The sequence below is a fragment of the Botrytis cinerea genome, chromosome 3 (genome assembly GCF_000143535.2).
Source record: "Botrytis cinerea B05.10 chromosome 3, complete sequence".
Lineage (NCBI taxonomy): Eukaryota > Fungi > Ascomycota > Leotiomycetes > Helotiales > Sclerotiniaceae > Botrytis > Botrytis cinerea.
In genome coordinates, this window is record NC_037312.1 from 184760 (window position 1) to 205571 (window position 20812).

Here is a 20812-nt window from a genome sequence, read left to right on the forward strand (position 1 = left end):
TCGACGTCGTCGACAGGAATGATACTTCCGATCCTCTCGCTTCCAATTCTCGTGTTGTTGTCGAACAAACAAAATTGCGGGGAAGTTCCCAGCCACCAGAATCAAAGCCACTCGTGCCACTTCACTTCACTGACTCCCGAGGTCCCCCCCTCCACCACCAACCACTTCATCTGACAACTCACACCACTCCTCACACAACACAACACGACACTCTCACCACATGAAATCATTCGGCATCGCAAAAAGCGGAACTCAGTATTCTTCAACACTGACCATTCAAGCCAACGAAGCTTGGCACGTATTGGCAAACATAGAAATCTATGGAACAATCGTTGGAATACGAGGAGATCGGCATCTGTACGGTACTCAGTATCTAATTATAGATTCGCCTGCATCTGACGTAGTCAACAAAGTGCGAAGGACGGATACATCCCTCACTGCCTCCATTCTCTCGTACTCGCTTTAACGATGAGTGAGACTTTCTTTATGTAAATTTATTACTCCAAAGCGATAGAAATGCGGAGGAATAAGCATAAGATTGAGGCGTCCGGAAGATGCACAGGATACCGCTTCGATGCCAAGATTTTCGTACCCGCACAGCCTTGCATACCACTTGCATATACCGCTGTTCTTCTCGTATTTGCTGAGAGGAGACTCTGCTGATGCGGCTATGAAAAGTGTTGACAGACATCATCTGATTTAGGTGCAATGGGATGTTTCTCGTAATTGACAATGCACACAATGCGGTCCGGGTAGGTACCCCGCTATCACGAGTTTCGATGGATGGGAGGAGGCGAGATATACGGAAACTTATCTGGTGAATCATTGGGGCGGAGGTGAGGCTAAGATGAGGGGTTTTTGAGGGGTAGAAGGTATATAAGACATGATGTGCGCCGTGATGGAATATCATTATCAACATCAACATCTACACACATATCTACAATAACTTCCACCTCACAAACAAACAAACAAACAAACCAACCTCACCACCTCAACCACACAAATTCAAAATGCAATTCCCAACTCTCGCTACTCTCCTCACCTTTGCCGTCAGCGCAACAGCCATCACCGTCTCCTACGACGTTGGCTACGATGATGCCAGCCGATCTCTCGCCGTAGTCTCCTGCTCCGACGGAAGCAACGGACTCCTCACCAAGGGCTACACCACCCAAGGTTCCCTCAAGAACTTCCCCAACATTGGTGGTGCATCCGTCGTCGCCGGCTGGAACGATGCCAACTGTGGCAGCTGCTATCAATTGAGCTATGGAGGAAGAAGCATCAATGTCCTCGTCATTGACCATGCAGGCGCGGGATTCAACATTGGAGAACAAGCACTTAACACTTTGACCGGTGGACAAGCAGCTGCTCTCGGAAGAATTGATGCTTCTTACACCCAAGTCGACAAGAGTGCTTGTGGATTGTAAATGGTTGGAGGAGTCCAGAATGCAAGCACGGGGATAGGAAGTGGAAGAATGGGATAGGGGATGATGAAGACGGAGATGGAGATAGCATTGGCGATGGGAGTAATGGTGTTTATGACGGACGATTAACGAGTATGAATATTTTAAAGCAAGATAATAATGATAATGCAAGTTTTGCTACCTAATCTTTGCCCCATCCGCGCATTTTGAATATGATGCAATCTTACTTCTATGAATATTTCTCTCATCTTTGGTACGAACGATGGAAGCTCGGAATGTTCGGAAAAACACAGCGTCTGTCTCATGGTACTCGTATGTTGATTATATATTACCCTTTTCTATTTTTTCACATATGTAGAATGGTGATAGTTCCAATAAATGCTCCAAGGATCGCCATTGACAGATCGGGTTTGTAACCTAGATACGAGTATCTCCAACATGTACATGTAATATATCTAACAATGAAACGAAGTCTATAATAATTATTCTATAATCTAAATGATACATCTAATGGTATGACATCTACGGTTCCAAATTCCAATCCGAAACGCCATACTATGCCCATATTCACATGCCAAATTTAGTCCCCCTTTAGTAAATCAAATCATACATCATCAAATCTCAACTCAACTCATTTCCTCATCACCCATGCAATCCCCTCAAAACACTCTTTTCACAACCGGAACCCTCCCGCCCCAAACCTCTCCATGAAATCCCAAGAACCTCCTCAACTGTTCCTCGAAATTCCCCATATACTCCTCGTGAGCATAGCGACACCTGATTTCCTGCAATCCCTCTAATCTGAGTAACCCCCCGTAATTCAATTCCTCCCAACACTCTGCTCCTCCCTGTCCCTCATACTCCTCCACCATTTCCTTACACCTCAGCCCTTCCTGATATTTAAGATGTACATACATCGTATTATCCCAATCCAGGCCCCCCAACTCCACCACAGTGACTCGGCCCAAAATTCTCCTATCGACTGAGTTCAAGAATTCCATCCACTCGACGAATCTTTTTCGGCCTTTGAGATTCTCCCCGCATAGATCCCCGGCGAAGAAAGAAATGGTGTCCATGAGGGGATTTATACAGATAGGCTGTCTCATGCATTTACTGAGGAGAATCCCACAGTTTCCACCAGATTTCCCACGGGATCCGGGGAATTCCGAACGGTAGAGGAAGGTATAGTATAAGAGTGTCTCGGAACGTGATTCGGAACAGATGGACAGGGTGATGGGAGGTGGAGAGGAATGGGCTTGGAGGGGAGAGATGTTGTAGGAGAGGGAGACGGTTCGGGAGGAGGGGAAGAGGGAACGCCAGATTTTGCGCTGAAGCTCGAGGGGGAGGAGAGGGAATTGATGGAATTGCCAGGTTGATGACGTTGAGGTTTTCGAAGACCCGGATGGGAATCGCGGCTTTGGTGTCATATTTGACGTCGTGATTGACATCGTGACTATTGTTCCCCTTTCCTTGTTGGATATAAATCGAAATACTTATGTTCCTGCTACTATCCAAACTCTATTCTAGTAGATCGAAATAGAAACAAAAGAACGTTCGAGTGAGTTCAGTGAAAACAACAAAATTCCAAACATAAAAATACGCCCCTGAAAAAAAAAATCACTATGAAAAAACCACAACACAAAAAATTTCCTCCGCAAAATTATCTTAAATCTCCTATTGGAACTCGAGTCATGGAGGGGTTTTCTGACGTCTTTGCGCAATGATTAGAGTCGAGAAGCTAGAAAATTCTAGGTTTTCTAGTGTTTCCAGCCTTATATGATGAAACCGAAGTTTAAATTTTCTCCGGGGGCGACGAAAGTATACTTTGTTGATGATAATCAATCGTGGACAGGGTAAATAATTCAAGAGAGAGTGAAGTGATATAAATGATTAAAGCAAAACGACATTATATATCTACACAAGAGAGAGGCGGAGAAAGAGAGAGGAGGAGAGAGAGAGAGAGAGAGAGAGAGAGAGAGAGAGAGAGAGATACATGTGAAATACAAAGAATTGATGGAATGATGTCTTCACCGCCATCGTACGTCTTCTACCTACAAGCATATGCCTACTCACCGCGTATTCCCACTTGAGAAATGAAGTTCGGAAGACGGATAATTATTTCGACGTGTAATCTTGAATCTTTCATCGGTGATGAGATGGAATAGGAATTCACAGGATTTCTTCTGGCGACAGCGAGGTGTTGATCCTACGTTGTGTCAACGAGCATTGGATTCAGATGTTTCATCCCATTTTTTGGACCGACACTAGAAGACGCATTGTATGTACGAAACGTGCGGATCAGAGCCAATCACATGATGCGATTGACTCGGACTGATTGACTCACTTCCAATTTCAAGGATTTCAAGGATTTCAAGGATTTCAAAGATCTTGGCTCATCAATAACAAATCAGATCACTGGTGGATGTGCAGCACAGATGAAGATAACGAAAGTCATGTGAATGTCATTTATAGTCACGTGATTGAATAACCGGTGCAGGGCTGTAACACGTATTCGTCACCAAGATTCTTCTTATCAGTCCAGTAACCCATTCATTGTCAACCCATCTCGTCCATTCAACACTACGGCACAGCAACCGACAGAAGTGGGATTATTTCGACTTTTGCATGTTTCCAGGAGACGAAATGAATTGAGTGGGAAAGGGGATGGGAAACATTCGAAATGCCGACTCCTTGTCAATATGTCACCTTACATATATTGTCATGGAACCAAACGGGAATCCTTTCTTGATACGACCCACCACGGCAGGAAAATCGAATGAAAGAAACAAGGAACACCAGACTTAAACTCTCCTCGTTCGGTGTAGCCGCCCGAACCCTGAGTTTGCGGCACAGTCTGCTTTTTCTTTTTTGTTGGAGCCCTTCACCACATGTTCTTAACCTTAACGACAGGAACGAACTTTTAATATAAAATTATCTGGGAATGACGAATCCGACAGATCATTCGTTACCTGTGACCTGGAGCCAGAATTAAAGGAGTTTCAAAATGTTGGTTCCAGCTTATCGGTTTGTCTAAATCTGGCTAGAATTGCGAATAAGATTGGAGCTCCTAGGATGGTGAATCTGAACAATGGGTTCATCAAGCCCTATGAGAATAGTTCTTCGTTATGCGATGGGACAGGCCATCAACGGATCGTGGATATTAAGCTATCAAAGGCTTCAGAGCTCAAAGCTCACGATGGTACCTAGAGATCCACCCAGTTGTCCGGAGTAGGTATCTTTCAAGGGCAGTGACTGGATACGTTGGACGGCAAGATAGTGATTACTATTCACGGATGGGTGCCCTCATTTAAATGTTCAGTCCCTTGTTCTCTATACATCGTTGAACTATTGGCTCTATTCAGCTGCATTCATGAGAAGATGGGTGTTTTGCCATGGCTCCGACTTTGATATAATTTTTCGAGCTTCTATCGTGGCTTCTCATTGGTTGATTTTGATCTTTCATGGCTCAACGTACAGGACCCAATCATTCATCTGATCTCCAAGAAAAGACTAGGTACGGAGAATTGCCTCGGTCTCGGAACATGACAAGTGGGTCTATTGTCGATTTCATCTGAAGCTATTCCCATTTCATGGGTACATGTTAAAATCTAAGTGGATTTTTACAAATGACAGCTCTCCACAAACTTTGTCCCCTTGATCTTTGTTATGTTATATCCAAGATACTTCAATAGCACGAGCCACACTACATACGCACCACACCCAGTCATACTCAAATAACATTATCAAATCTTCCATCTGACCCGTTTTCAAAAGGTTCTAGAGGGAAAATAAGGCGATTTTTTTCTGACAGCCACAAGTATCGTGCTCCAATGATTTATACGATCCATTTTAAGAGTAGATCCTCGCCAAATCTATCGACTCGTGGAGGTACAAGGTTAGGCAACTCTCCGATTGACCAGCAATGTCCATGTTTAACGGTGGCAACTCTCAACGAAAACGGTTGAATGAAACCAGGCTTCATCGATCATCTACCGTTGATACTGTTTTAAGGATGGAATATTGAAATTGGCATCTACATGGAATTTACATTTTACTTCGGCGAACCCCAGAACTTATACTCCACCTGTTCTTGACTCTCTTTGATTGTACTCTTTGACTTTTGTATATCCATAAGTTTTTGTCGCTACACAATATTTCATCGTGCTTAGCTTAGCTTAAGCCTCGATTGGCAGTGACATATTCGATGTATTGGTGTTACGAAGTCAACGACGTGCAAAAACCTGGCCATTGGATTTGAGACTGCCCGGATGATATGAGCTGTACAAATCTCGTCGTGGAGGCATGGACATGTTGGGCCATAGCCGTCGTCTTTATTGCTGTGAGAATTTCTGCACGGGTCTCGAATTTGGGATGGAGACAATTAAAATTGGATGATGGTTTAATGTTTGCCGCTTTGGTTTGTAGCACTTTGATGCAGTTTGTTTGGGATATAATTCTGATGTGCAGTGATAGTTCGCATATACAGCAGAAGCAACCTCATCATACTACCTCGTGGCTCGATGGTTAGGTTATTCGAATGGTGGAATGACTGGGATAGAGCGTCAGACTCTTGATCCCAATTCTTTAGAATGGTTGTATCGAGTTAATGGGGCTAAAACCCATATTTGGAATTGGGTAACTTATATTTCGTTAATGTGGTTACTAAAAGCTTGCTGGATCACCTACTATGCTCGTTTAATGTAAGCTTGGCTCTTGATATCTGTATTGTACTTCGACTAACATTGAATTATAGTTCAGCCGCTGAGAAAAGATCATTGAGACGTATCACTGTAGGATATGTGGTGTTGGGTGTCACATATCTATCAGCTATTCTGGTAGTATTTTGTAAATGTATGCCATTGAAGAAGCAATGGCAAATTTATCCAGATCCAGGAAGTGAGTAACTGACGGCAAGCCTGTTTGGAGACCTCTCTAATGAAGAACCGCAGATTCCTGTTATTCTGGCAATTCTATCTTTCAAATGGCTTTTATTATGTCTCTTAATACAGTAACACATATGTATATCATGGCCATACCGCTTCCTGTACGTTTAAACAACAGACCTCACATCATTTCACTTAAATCACAACTGACACAATGTAGACTATTCTTAGCACAAAAGGAATGTTACCATATCAAAAGCTTTTCCTTCTCGTCCTTTACAGTGGGGGATTTCTCGTCACCGTCTTCGGAATATTACGTTGTGTTTCCATTTTGACCGTAAGTTCTGGCTCCGATGTAACTTTCCCATTTCTCATTTCCCCCACCGTTCTTCCCATCCCAATAAGCCTATCCAAAGACTAACCCACCTCAAGGCTCTAGGCACAGCCAGATCCAGCGGACAATGGTCCCTGCGCGAATCATTTCTCGCAGTCCTCGTAACCAATCTGCCAATTATCGCTCCAATCATCAAACGTTTTTCCCAACAAGTCCGTGATCAATCCACGAAACTATCATCGCACACTAGAAGCTCGCCTTTTCGTGATGAGGAACTCGAATTGGGCGAATTGAAATCGAATCACGAAAGATCTCTATCGAGAGGGAGAAAACAATCTTTGATTCCCAGGATTAAAGAGATTGGACCTGGGGAGTGGGATGACGATGAGGCTATTATGGTTCCGAAAGCTACACTGCGGAGATCTAACATGGGGTCCAAAAGTCCGGCGCCGAGTGAGGATGAGAGGGGTAATTATTTCCAGTCTCATGCGCACACGTCCACTCCTAGTACTGGCAATGGGAGCTCGAAAGAAGAATTACAGATATTGGAATTACAACAGCGATTGGATTTAGTACCGAAGAAAGAAAAGAGTAACATGAGAACGACGATTCAGGCGGGCTATGGAAATCATAATCGCTGGAATTGGAGTAAGGATGAGAGGAAAGATGGAGATGAGGAGGTGGAAGAGGGTCAGATTAGAGTGGTGCAGGAATTTAGATTTACGAATAGTGCGAGTGGGGTTTATGGGGGACCTGTTGCTGGGCGATAGGTTGGTGGTGGATGATTGGGGATTGCTGTCGTGTATGTGTGAAGAGAAATATCTGGAGAAAGAGGTAACTCTAAAGGAGCAAAGAGAGGATAGGAGAAGCGAAAATGGGGAAGTGGGAGGGGGCGGAGAAAGACGGAATTATATGATACCCAATGTTAGCATTTTTCAATTCAATCTCGCACTTAAAAAGGCCGGCTCAAGTGAATTTGGATTGACGTTAAACATTTTGAAGATGATTGCGCGACGTTGTATATGATGCGGGCGTTCTAGACAAGATGGAACGAGTTACATAGCCTATTCAAGTGAAAGGAGAACGTTTGTCAATTTCGAGAGATTTCATAGAGTGTATTTGTTCTGGAGGCTTGGCACGAGGATAAAAAGCTTTGTTTGGGTGAAGAGAAATAAAGTGTATCTGATTGATTGAAAGAGAAGTTTGTTTATTATCTGGGGCACGAAGACATTGATATGTCTTGTGGTTCGAGTTAATTGGAAAGACGTAGGCTGATTTTATTCTGCGAGGAGGTCGAAAGATTTTCTGGATGGAAAATCTTGGGAGGTCTCGATTTTTCTTTTTGTGATATGCTCGAGAAAGCACTTTTTGAAACTTTCGAAGATATCTCAGCTAAATGATTCCAGACAGGATGTTCTAAACATGTCGTTTCTTCTGCTGCTGGTACTATGTTGAGTAAGGTTGACCGGGTATATTCTAGCATCTTGTCGTGATGAAGAAGTGTGAGGTTCTGATGCCTTGAAGTTCTAGGCTTGGAAAAGTATCTTTTCTATGGCTAAAGAGAATGGCTTGTAGTCTTTTATGTTTCTCTTAGAGATTCTGGAGTTCAGTTGAGGCTTTGATGTCAAGTACGTATTTCCTCGAAGCTCTTCATTGATCTCTCTTCCAACTTCATTTCAGTCACCTTTATCTAGAAACACATCTTTCTTCCATCTTCGAGATTGACCACATAACTCTCGCTCTTTCAAATCCTCGAAGTCTTTGGTAGACCTCGGGCATATTAGCAAAGAATACTTCAGGTTATCTCATACCAAACCCCATAACACCCCATCGCCGAAATCCCCTTTTCGACTCGGCCCCAAGAGATATTACATCAAACCACAATCACCTTTTACAAGAAATATGTGCCGCAATACAACTCCACGTTACTGGTGCTGTCATTTTTCCTACCGAAACGACGCTATCACTCCTGATACCCCAACGCCGGCTCCAGATTGCAATGGAAAGGGTTCATCCTGTCCCTCATACCGCGAATGCAGGCGCAAATTCTTCCAGCAAAAACAAGTGTGTGCATATTGCGCTATGAAGTTGAACCAATCTCCTCCAGTAAAGGAAGAAATCAAGAAATGGAGCAAAGAAATCTTCTACCATAAAGTTACCAGTGAACTTGTGGACTTCTTGAATGATAAAAGAAGGGATAGGGGGGAGCAAATATTGACCGATGGTGAGAAACTTCAGGTCTGGGATAGGGTAGAGGGGCATTTTGATGCTGCGATTGGGGAGCCCAATTATGCCGAGCTGTTTGCTTTCCAGTTTGAATATTTTAGAGATGATAGACTTGTTCGGGATGTTAAGGGGAGAGTTTTATTGGAGAGAGAAAACGAAAGAGCTGGGAAAGACTGTTAGTTGATAAACATCTTGCTCCGAATCAGTTCCGAGTAATTGCTTATGCTGAAGTTGAGATTCAGCCTCTGTCTTCTGAACTTATCTCGCGCGCTAAATTGTCTTTATAGATAGTTTTAGGCCTGTTTAGTATCATTTTTCATGCTTTTAATTTGATTTTACATTGGCGTGCAGTTTATTCCATATTTCCTAAAATCATTAGGCCAATATAGCTATATTCATTCGGGTCAATCTGTTTCTGTACCATGCTTCGAACTTCAAAATGAGCGAAAATCATACTTCAGTGTGTCGGAACGAAGCGTGCGAGATTATAAGATGTCCTGTTTGCTTCAAATCCATCCATAAATGTATTTCCCGTTTCCTTACCTCCCCGAAACAGAACATAAATCCATCAGCAACAAGCCACGAGCGGCTACATATCTTTCCCGCACACCATCCGGCTTGGGTGGCTTGGCTGGCTGCTTGTGCCGCATTTCAGGCAGACGAACAATTTTCCGAATTTCAACTCTTCGATTTCGAGTTCTTCATGTTGTATTTTTGGTCTTGTCCAGGTGATTATGCGAGTAGCATTGCGATCGAATTTGTTTGATTCGATGGTGTGAAATCTTCAATTCTACAATTTGTTGTCGTTTTGTTTTGTAGTCAGCCTGTCAGCCCAAGTTGCATAGCCGACCTACCTCGAGGCCTGTGGCCGGTCTCTCAATCGTAACAATGAACGCAATTCATTCGAACATGTACCCATGTATTTCATGTTTGATCATGCGCTGCGCACAACTGTCGAGGCTTTTGTTTGATAACCCATGATAATGCGCCTGAAGTGGCATTTCAGGAAATCTCAAGGTTACACTCAGCCGTGTCTATAGAGCTGTGCAACGAAATTCAAGTATAGGTTGGTGAGTGCTTGTTGAGATCAATTATCTTTATAACTTCAGATGTTACCCATATAGCAAGAATCACAATCACAATCAAAATCAAAGTCTTCAGAACAATCATCTTTCGTCGATTTCAGATCAAGTCAAATTCACTGAAAGATTCTCCTCAACAGAATGTCAGCAACATTAGAATCCGACTCCGACACTCTCCCGTCTAACTTCACTGTTGAAGATAACTGCAATAATGTGTTTCCACCATCACCCCCCAAAGATTTTGGTACAGGTGGATGCGCACCAAGTACTGGAATTCGACCTTCTACCCCAACACCTAGTTCAAAAAATAATTCCATGCCAACGCCTGTTCATACTCCCGATTCAGAACGCCTGCTTTCTCCTTGGGACAATGTCTCTTCATCTTCCCCATCAAAGCGTGGCACGATCCCAGACACTCGCATTCTCCACCGCGATCGCTACGATCTAAATTACACTCGGACTTCTGCCCGTCTCCATTACATTTTAAATCTCGAATCCGAGAACTTACGTGTACATTATCAGAATCTTCAATTCTACCGAAAATGGACTTCTCATTTGATTTCGCACCTCCCTGGTATCACTGTAACGATCAATCTTGAATCCACTCCTCCGGAGAATCACATCACTACATCCCCTCCTTCCCACACTCACTCCGTCATTAGAAATGATGACCCTTATAATTTCCTTCCTCGAGCCGACTACCTCAATGAAATCACAATTCTCACTCGCCAAAAAAATCTCCTCCAAAAAAACGAGCTTGTCACAGCCAAATCCGAGCTCCACGCTCTAACCAAGCATCTACTCTCCCTACCTCTCCCCCAAACCTATCAAAACAAGCATAACGAAGCCGACACCCTCCTCTACCGCGTGCAGACTGCAGCATCTCATTCTCTTTATGACCGCAGCACAGGTTTTCAATGTTCAGGCTGGACAGACAGTCTCTACAATTCCGGCGTAGCAGACAAAAGAGAAAGAGACGGTCGAGCATTCCAATCCCATTGCAATTACACCTCCAATCCCAGTCCTTATATGTCCGTGTCCACATCTGTTGCACGACTTATGAAATTCATCGAGTTCAGGGTGGACAAGGAAGCTGAGAGTCGTGTATTTGTCATCTCGCTGAATCGACTTAAAAAACTGGGTATCAAAGCACAAAGTACGGAGAAATATCTTAAAAGATTTGTGAATTCGTTAGGAGTCCAGAAGTATGAAAAATATTGGGGAAGGGGAGATATAGGTGAGAATGAGGTGAGCTATGTCACAGAAACCCATTGGTTGATAGAGGGATGGATACCGGATCAGGCGATTGTCAGTGAGATGGATTGTGGAGATTTTTGGAAGATAGCGGAGAGAGAAGGGATCAATAGGGTGGCTGCCTTGAAATATCTTATGGACAAGGAAATAGAAGCACGGAAAATTGACTTGGAAAAGTGGCCTAAGAGAGATATGTGAGTAGGGAGAGGAGATGGGAGCGAGAAAGAGAAAGAAATCATACCACCAAAAATTCGAACGAGAACAGTACACAGGAAACTGGAAGCTCGGGAGAAGATGTTTGCAAAAGAGCACACAGATTGCAATATCGAAGTTATGACCTAGTCAAAAGGAGGAACGAGGAATCGAGAACCGAGAGAAGCATCGTTATAAATATGACGATTCAGTCAGGCTTGGACATGGACCACTCGTTATCGTATTTTGGAAGACGTGGAGATTTTTTTTTAAGTTGGATACACGAATATAGATTTAGATAGGGCGTTGGAGTTTCGGTTAATAGAAATTGAACAAATATGACATTTTGAAGCTACCCTACCTTTGACCAGCTCTGTAGTAGTTTCTCTTTCGATTTTGGTTGTCAGTAAATGTCCCTACAGAGAGTCCATCTTGCAGTTCCCTCTATGCCTGAAAAAAAAAGTGAAGAAATGCTGACGTTATCACTCGATATTGTATAGCCCCATTAGAAACTATCCAACATCTATATCATTATGTTAAGATTTTTATCAACTAGACTAGTTCCTTTTCTTTCCCATGGTTTTAAGATTAATGGATAAAATCATATACTCCTCAACTTCAACTTTATTGCCATAGTCTGCATCATGAACAATCACAACGCCCAAGAAACCCCGAACGAAACAGTGAAATTAATGAGCGTGAATATAGTATGAGAAAAGAAGTTGGTCACTTGACCGAAAAGTTAAGGGAGATGTTGAAAATCAGATCCGATAATGATGAGTAGATCTTTAAGCTGAAAATCATTCATTCATTTGTTTATCCTGTCTATCTTGTGATTCATGTGTACCTCTCTAACCTATACCCATCATTTAACAACCAGCGCCAGAATCCCATAAAACACCCCTTTAACATCAGAAAGCCCTGCATCAATCCGCTCATTTGTCTACCCCTCTACTCCTTATAAATATCGTCATCAAACTTTCCAAATCTATCTCTGCCCTCCGCTTCAGCATTAACCCATACGCTGACACTGGTTCCCGGACATTTGAAAACTCCCCATCCATCCTCTCCAATCTCTACCTCTCCTTGTTCCCATCCCAACACATCTGTCCATTTCTCTCCCGCATGGATTTCTCCTACAAACATTCTCTTCTCTCCTGGTCCCGCATTACTCAATACTACCGCGCACCCGAATGGTCGATCCCATGTTCCATATCTTACCCAGCCGATACAGGTTGCAAAATCGAAATAATCTTTTTGTTCTCCATATGCGTAGAGTTTTCTGGCTAAAGCAAGATTTGGGAGCGCACCACCGCAAGATGGAGGGAAGGGATGTTCACCCTTCATGCCGTAGAGATCTCCGTAGAAGATGCAGGGGTAGCCATCAAAACGGAGGAGAATGAGAGAATAGGCGAGGGGTTTGAAGAAAGGTTCTATGGGGGCTTCGAGGGCTTGGTAGGGTTGGGTATCGTGGTTCATGACCAGTGTCTAGGGAGTTGTTAGTTTTATTTTTTGAGAGAAAGAAATTGGACAGCAATAGAGAGTTGGGAAGAAAAGAAAGGAAAGGAATAACTTACAACAGCATTGACTGGTGCAGTCTGAACCAAAGTGCCATCAAAAACACTTCTCAAATCCCCTCCTTCTGTCTTACTCAATTTGCTAAAGTTATAAACCAATGGTGCATCAAAGAGACTGAACTTTCTTCCCATGCGATCCAAATATTGGTTCATATCATCCAAACTATCCTTCCAAAACTCTCCTACGAAGAACCATCCTTGGCCGTATTTATCATTCATGAGCGTAATAAATTTTCTCAGAAAATCCTCACTGAAATGTTTGACTGCATCGAATCTCACACCCTTTAGTGTGATTTGATCTCCGAGCCATCCTCCCCAGTTCAATACATCTTTTTCTACCTCCGGATGATCGTAGTCTAGATCTGCGAACATGAGGTAATCGTAATTACCCTTTTCAGAATCGACATCACCGTCATCTGCCCAACCTTTTGTTTTATCTCCGAGGATTTTGTAGATTGCGTTTTTTTGGTTTGCGTCATTGTAATCTGTGCCAGAGAAGTGATACCAGTGGTACTTTTGTTTCGAATATTTATCGCCACGGCCGGGAAAGTCGAAACCGAGCCAGGCTTCGATTTCATAGGGGTCTGAGATGGTCTTTGTGCGGTCTTCCTCGTCGACTTCTTCGGCAAGACACTTTTCTTTATGGTCTGCTGCTGCTTTGTGATTGAGAACTTGAGGGAGAAGGGAATGTTAGCTTTTATTATTTCTAGAAGTATATTGTTTCGAGGAGGTATTACCAGCGTCCCAATAGATTCCTACTCCAACTTCATTGGCTTTCTTCACCATTTTTACCAACTCTTCCTTGTTACCCCATTTTGTGCCTTTTCCTCCCTTTTGTTCGAATTCTCCCAAATCATATAAATCGTAGACATCGTAACCATTCCCAGATTGAGAAGAAGCTTTACATCCGGGTGGAATCCACATGTTATCGATACCGGTAGCTTTAAGAGATGGGATTGCATCGTGGAGTCTTTGCCAATGTTTATGGTCGTCTGGAACATACCATTCAAAGGCTTGGAGCATGGTCATATTCTCCGGAGTAGGCTTTCCTATTGATGTTAGGTATACTTCTTCTAAATTGGGATGTTGGAGTGGTTGAGAGGTTGAGGTTCAGAGGTTGCTTACTTTCTTCACTAATATCCCCCATCTTGATGGATTTTTAAGAGACTTTTCTTGGGTTTGACGGATAACCAAAATTATGTAGAAGAATACAGGTATATAGGGATTAAAAAGAGTTCAAAGAAGGAAATAGGGAAATCTAGGAGATTAAATAATGAATTCCAAAGATGGAATTGTCGTAAGATTACAACGAATTCCATTTTCGAAACTCAGATGCCCCTCCATTATTCCAAGTAAATAATTCACCCCGCCTGGTTTTCAAGTTTGGACTGGGGCTAGAATAGAGCCTAGAGACAAATAAGCTTGGAAATGATAGTCTAACCTGCAATTTCCACCTTCTAGACTCTAAGACCTTGGTTTTGGGAGGGAAATGCATGAAGGAGAGATAAGACTAGTTGACCCCTGGAACTAACAAAGGCATCATGACGTGGTGGGCAAAGAACTATTCTTTTGCACTGATTCAAGAATTTTAAGACATGAAGCTTTTCAGAGAATGTTACAATTGGATATCATGATATTTGTAGCGACGACAAGCCTCGATATGATACGGTACCTAGAGACCCTTTGTTACACGACTTATTAGCCGGAATCTTGTACGATGAAAGCAAGCTATTAAAGTGTCATATCTCGTTACTGGCCCGTTTCTATCGACTCGATCTTGGCTGGATATTATTTACTCGAATATGCAGTACAACATTTGGAGTAGCGGTAACGGTAACAGTAACAGTAACAGTAACGGTCTTGGTATTATCGAGTATTTGTGTTACAATATCAAAACAAAAAGAGACGAAGGTATCGTGAATTTGGTCGACGGTCCAAACAGGACACCCAAGACTTCATTCATTCAGGAACAGAGTAGAGATCAGCTCTTGGTCCCTGACATCCCCCCCCACATGGTCGGTCAGATAGAAAATCCCCCAGACCAAGATAAGTGAAGCGCAAGTACTAACAAGAGGAAGTGTAGCAAGCGGACAGAGCAATACGAGCAGACTTTCGGGGTCGTACCGCAAGTTGAATCTTCATCGAGTTGGCATCTTATGTATCATCGGTTACGCCAATGATTCGGAAGACGATGAAGGGGTATGAGGCTAGCTTCTAATTCCCTCTCTTCTTCTTCTTTTTCTTCTTCAACAACGAAAGATAATTTTAGAGTCAAAGTGCTCCAAAAATAACATGGAGACTGATGTCAATCGGTGGCCACCACTCCTTTGACCTCTTTTCATGAGTTGTTCGGGGAACCGTCAAAACGTCAAAAAGCACGCCAAAACGAAGCATCGTGAACTATGGACATTGAACATTGACACTCACCGACATTCTAAAAAGTTTGGTAGATGATTCTCAATCCAACCCGAAAAAGGGACCGGAAGCGGTTCACCCCTACCTCGTCACCATTTTATATTCAACTGATTTGTTCGTTATTGCATTTCCCCTCAATTCATTCCATCTTTTGGTTTGGCATTTCTACCAAGACCAAGGGTAAAAAGCAAAAGATTGATGCCCTGGTCCCCTGGTCCCCTGGTCCCCTACAAATATTTACATGGTTACCACGACAACCGAACAATCTCAACACTTACTCTTCCATTTCATCAGATATCTTCCAATGATTTCAATTGCTTCAGTCTTGACAACGATGCTCCCTATTCTTCTGCGTGTTGGTGAACTAATGAGATTCATGTAAATTCATTCTGTACACTTCTTGTCAAACCCTCCAATTCCATCCTCGTACCAATTATCAAATTTAATCGACGGGTTGCTGCATGAACTGTTCCACAAATCCGTCAATATTTACCTCCCGGTCATCGTTATAAACGGATATTGCTCAACGGGATTACGTTGGAAAGTCGAGGTCAAATGTCGCAATCAAGCTCTCGTCGACAGTCGCGTTTTAAAATTCATGAAGATTCCAACTCTCTAAATGATATGGTTGAAAATAAAGATATTAAAGAAGTGGACAGGGAGAATGCGACAAGTGAGGGGAACGATATTGGGGATGTAGTGTCTCAGTTGGAGGATCGACAAGGGAAAACAGAGGACAGCTTGGATATGGAGGAATCTGAAATGGGAGAAGATTCCATACTGGATCAAGAGTTACCAGAGTTACAAAAGGACGATTCGATACTCGCAGACACAGAAACGAAACACAACGAACATGATGAATGCGAAGACTGCGGAGACTGCAAACACGCAAGAGAGGAGAAGCAAAAGCGGACAGAAGCAAGGGAACTGCAGATGCGGCGAATCGATGCGGAAATCAAGGACGCAGCACGAAAAGTTTTAGAGAGCATTGAAAAGAAGGATCCCACGAAGAGTACGTCCACGGATGAGTACAACGATTTGATTCTTAGCACACAAACGGCAGAAAGTTATGAGCCAGAAGATCATGATGATTCTCTTTCAAGTGCAGGAACCGACGAGAGCTACGAAAGAAATTCATACAACGGGCAAGATGAAACGGAATTAACATATGATACCACAAACGATACGTTGGAGAACGAAGAAGACGCGGAGGATGAGGACAGCATTATTCACTACGATTTTTCTAGTACCGATGCCGAAACAGAGCGTGGGGATTATGACATGGAAAGGAGAGACAGTAGCTCACGTTATGGAGATGTCGAAGACGATATTTTCAGTGATGATTCTGACAAGAGTCCTCGATTATCAATAGGTTCTGCTGAGGAGGAACCCAGTAAAGTGAGCCTGAGCAATCGAAACTCATGGCAATCAAATCGACATCCTGATTTAAGTAAAGAAGCTCATCAATTGGTTGAACTCAATTCACCAGTTGTTGGTGAAGAAGCTGGTACAGAATCTATCATCTCAAGAATTCCTAGCGGTAGTTCTCATTCTCGTACGTCTGCACCAAGAGCAAGGGAGTCATCGTGCAGTCCGAGAAAAGTACCGCGTCATCCATTCCGCACGCCATCAGATATAAGGGCGATGCAAATGTATTCACCTGCTCCTTCGCTTTTTTCCACCCCTTATTCAGTAAAACGACAACAAAATCCTACGGTTTCTCGTCTTGGCACTCCAACTGGTTCTCAATTCTCTAAAAGTCGTACGCCAACTCGTTTCAAGAAAACTAGAGAAGAGTCCTCTCTTGTACTTCTCCATGTTACCGTTCTTCCATTGCAATGGCAGTACGCCAAAGCTGTCCTCGCTCCAGAACTTCCTGCAAATCTTTACAGTATTCGTGAGGCATATTATCTTCTACAAGAAAAACTTAGCGAAACCATACTAACTCGTGGAATATTACTTCCTCATCCACAAGATAGTTATGAATGTCTTCAAGAGCGTTTTCTTGATGCTTTAGAACTTCCAGTCCGCCCCCGAGCTAAAATCCTCCGGTGTGGACATTATATGGGTCCTAACACCACATCCTCTGACGATGACTCCCCGGACGAGAGGGATAGTGGATTTGGTAGTACTGGAAGATTGAGACCGAGACCTGAGAAGATCTGGTGCGACATTTGTCGCAGAGACGTCAGATACGAAGATGATGATCAAGATGAAGATGATAAAAGATTCAACGTCAAAATCTTCGCAAGCAACGGCTTAATGAGAGCTGGTGCCTGGGCAGCCGCATGGCGAGAAATGGAAAGAGTAGATATTGAAATTGAACCATTTATTCAACCATGGATGGTTGAAGATATGGAGGATTTAATCGAGAGACTAAGGGAAGCCGAAGAAAGAGATGAGGATAGCTATGGGCTTTATTCGGATGATTCGAGTAGAGAAAGTTTAGGATCAGAAGCCCAGAGGTTACATGAGCGGGGGATGGACAAAGTTACATTGAGACAGAAGAGAGGGGGCATGGAAGAAAGGATTCAACGAAACGAATGGTTAGCTGCTACTTCTAAGGCTGCGGAAGAGGAAGCGGAGAAATTCGCGAAGGAGGCTGAAGCCTTAAGATTGAGAGAAGAGGAGTTGGCGATAGATAAAGAGGAAGAAGCTAGACGGGTTGAAGAAGAAGCTGAAATCTTGCGACTCCAAAAGGAATCTGAAGCAGCTCAGAGAGCGGAGGAAGAAGCTGAAAAGCTTCATGTTGAAGCGGAAACTTTGAGAGTTCAGGAAGAAAAGGCTGAGAAACTACGAATTGAAGCTGAAGCTGAAGTTACACGGCTTGCGGAAGAAGTGGAGAGAGCCCGAGAATCCACTGACCTTGATCTCGGGTCACTGAAACGTAACGATGAAGACCAAGCCGCCAAAGAGCTAGAGGCAGAAGCCCAAAGACTTCATGAAGAAGAAATGGCATTGGAAGCAGAAGCACAGCGTATTTTTGAGACAGAGCTTGCAGAACAGAGGGTTCATGAGGAACGAGCTAGGGAGATTAAGGAGGAAGAAGAGATTTTGAGGAAAGCTAAAGAGGAAGAACAGAAACTCGCAGAAGAGGAAAAGGAGGCGGAAGAAACGAGATTAAGGGACATCTATGAGAAAGCATCAACCCGAAATGAAACACCACTGTTTCCTTCTACTTCCACTCCTACTTCGAAACAAAAAACTCGTACGAGGACTGTAGAAGGAGATGAAACACTCACGGAACTCCTAGTCAAAGCAGCAGGTGTAGCGATGCGCGATCGGAAAAATATACTCATCTTAGTTCTTAGCGTGGTAGTGCTAATTCTCGCGCTGAAACCAACTTCAACTCAAGAAATTGAAAAGAGATCTGTACCGGATATTATTATCCAGAACCATAGGTATGAAGTTGGTCAGAGTGTCAATCAGAGAGGCTATACTGCTTCTGAGAGTATCTTGCCCATGAGTGACATTGAAAGTTCAATTGAGTGGAAGGGACAGGGAAGGGATGTGGTCATCACGAGCTCAGCGCCGGCTGTAGTACAGGGCGAGACCATCGGGGCAGCAAATAGGGGGGGAAGATTGGAGATTGATGCTCCTGTTCCGAAGGAGATTAAGAAACCTCTTCAAATCAGTGCACCTGAGACAGCGAATCTTCAGACGGCGAAAGGGAAGAGGCCAGCTTTGAAGATTGAAACGGAGGTTGAGGAAACTGTGTCAAAAGATACTCCAACCTTCGATTCTCCCTCAGATACAAGTTTTGGAACCGCAAATTTGCCAGCAACAGATTCAAAACCTCAAGAGGAGAATCCAATTATCGACAGTAATACCGAGTTATGAATCGGTAGAATAACAACAGAATGAAGAAGGATAAGTGAATAATGATGTGGTTCATTTGATACAGACAGAATATGTTCAGATACCTGGCTATGAGTATTGCAAGCGCGTGCATTGTTGGAGTAATTATGTAGCAAATGAATGAATGAGCGATTATGTTGGTTGGTTGGATTTTTATGTGATGATACGGTTATAGTTATGTTTGTTTGGAAATTTGGATAGAATTTAGGATTCTTACGCTCTTTTTTTTGGGTCTTGGCTTGGCTTGGATGAAGGCGTGTGTATATGACATTGATGATTGATCGGGTTTCTTCCGGCAGAGCATTTGTCGGTGATATTTGGAACTTGAGAAATGGATGAAGTTGGAAATTTTATCACGGAGAATGATAAAAGGGAAGGGTGAGGGTGGTGTGGCTGTATATATCGTTCTAATCGTTGTTTTGATGAGTGAGTGAATGTAGTTGATAGGCTAGGATAGGATAGAATCGATAGATAGATAGAAAAATGAAACTAAAGTGAAATTTGTTACTTTTTATTGGAAGAAGAAGATGATAATACAAAATACATAGCACTTCGAATTTTAGAAAAGATTCGATAGGTGCGCTGAAAACGAACGGTGTTTTAATACAGAACAGGTAGAGATGGAAACTTTGCATGTGCTCCCTGGTTTTATCAAATGGGGTAAGTATAAGCGATATCAGGTATACTGTAGCAAGCAGAGTAAACAGGCACCATTGTGTTGCTTTTTTCCAAGGGCAGGGCACAAAATCAGAATCGAAGCGTGGAAGACCATCCATTGCTTAACTGCTAATAAGTGGCATGGTAAGTTTGAAATCCTTTCATGTGCCAGCCTGAACGATTTTCGCAAAGTGATCTAGAATGTTAAGCGAGCTGACTTTAGTGAATTGGCAATATCACAATATATCATGGAGCAATGCTAGATGTTGCATAGGAATCGAATGTTTCTGATTGGAATTATATATGAAGCTGAACATTGGATTTGTCTCAGTGAAATGAGAAATTATGCGGCATTTTCGGGAGAGTATCAAGAGCAAGTTGACTGGGCGATTGTCTGATAGGATTGAAATAACACATTCAAGTGAATTAGAAGGGTCTCAACCCTCCCCCCTCCCCCGACCAAAAGAATCGCTAGAATGATACGTTCTTGATAGGAGATTTCAATACTCGTCTGAGCTGTGGGATCATGTAGAGTTCTCGCTATTCAAGTGAACCCGAAAGATACGCTTTGATTTTGCGAGGTGATGGAAAGATATCTATCTAGCTGTGACATCTGAGAACTTCACGATCTTATCGACAACTCCAACTCCAACTTCAATTCGCTTTAGAAATCTTCGATAAATCCCCCCAAAAAGCCTTCGAATCGCGACTCTTTTCGAAAGAACGGCTTCCAAGGGTTATCAAATACATCTTTGGAAGAATATGTACACTACTTACTACTATTATGGCCCATAAATGAACTCGATTAAAAGCATTCTTGTGTACCCATAAGAATAGTGAGTAGTATACAGTCCTGGATACGTTGGTTTACGGAGGCGTAATACTTTTGTTGATGTGGTATCGTATCAAGAAC

General features: G+C 42.9%; 6 protein-coding genes across 7 annotated transcripts; 4 read left to right on the forward strand and 2 right to left on the reverse strand.

Moving 5' to 3' along the window:
• The first annotated feature begins 206 nt into the window (after positions 1-206).
• On the forward strand, positions 207-1641 carry Bcspl1. The gene has a single exon (XM_024691684.1). The coding sequence runs from the start codon at positions 1011-1013 to the stop codon at positions 1422-1424; it is 414 nt and encodes a 137-aa protein (XP_024547455.1). The 5' UTR covers positions 207-1010; the 3' UTR covers positions 1425-1641.
• A 242-nt stretch (positions 1642-1883) lies between these two features.
• Positions 1884-3026, reverse strand: BCIN_03g00510 (hypothetical protein). The gene has a single exon (XM_024691685.1). The coding sequence runs from the start codon at positions 2867-2869 to the stop codon at positions 2081-2083; it is 789 nt and encodes a 262-aa protein (XP_024547456.1). The 5' UTR covers positions 2870-3026; the 3' UTR covers positions 1884-2080.
• Positions 3027-5555: 2529 nt separating this feature from the next.
• On the forward strand, positions 5556-7607 carry BCIN_03g00520 (hypothetical protein). Of its 2 annotated transcripts, none has more exons than XM_024691687.1 (6): positions 5556-5838; positions 5895-6121; positions 6175-6317; positions 6371-6465; positions 6525-6659; positions 6737-7607. In XM_024691687.1, the coding sequence occupies exons 1-6, from the start codon at positions 5695-5697 to the stop codon at positions 7406-7408; spliced, it is 1416 nt and encodes a 471-aa protein (XP_024547458.1). In that variant the 5' UTR covers positions 5556-5694; the 3' UTR covers positions 7409-7607. The 2 variants fall into 2 exon arrangements, with proteins under 2 accessions (XP_024547458.1, XP_024547457.1); XM_024691686.1 differs by having other exon boundaries at positions 6525-6641.
• Positions 7608-9991: 2384 nt separating this feature from the next.
• On the forward strand, positions 9992-11736 carry BCIN_03g00530 (hypothetical protein). The gene has a single exon (XM_001559445.2). The coding sequence runs from the start codon at positions 10088-10090 to the stop codon at positions 11396-11398; it is 1311 nt and encodes a 436-aa protein (XP_001559495.1). The 5' UTR covers positions 9992-10087; the 3' UTR covers positions 11399-11736.
• A 450-nt stretch (positions 11737-12186) lies between these two features.
• BCIN_03g00540 (hypothetical protein) lies at positions 12187-14340 on the reverse strand. The gene is made up of 4 exons (XM_001559444.2): positions 14095-14340; positions 13707-14018; positions 12970-13640; positions 12187-12880 (listed from the first exon to the last, which is right to left on the reverse strand). Exons 1-4 carry the CDS (start codon positions 14114-14116, stop codon positions 12344-12346), a joined length of 1542 nt encoding a protein of 513 aa, XP_001559494.1. The 5' UTR covers positions 14117-14340; the 3' UTR covers positions 12187-12343.
• A 1377-nt stretch (positions 14341-15717) lies between these two features.
• BCIN_03g00550 (hypothetical protein) lies at positions 15718-19734 on the forward strand. The gene has a single exon (XM_001559443.2). It carries the CDS (start codon positions 15940-15942, stop codon positions 19222-19224), a length of 3285 nt encoding a protein of 1094 aa, XP_001559493.2. The 5' UTR covers positions 15718-15939; the 3' UTR covers positions 19225-19734.
• The last annotated feature ends 1078 nt before the right edge of the window (positions 19735-20812 follow it).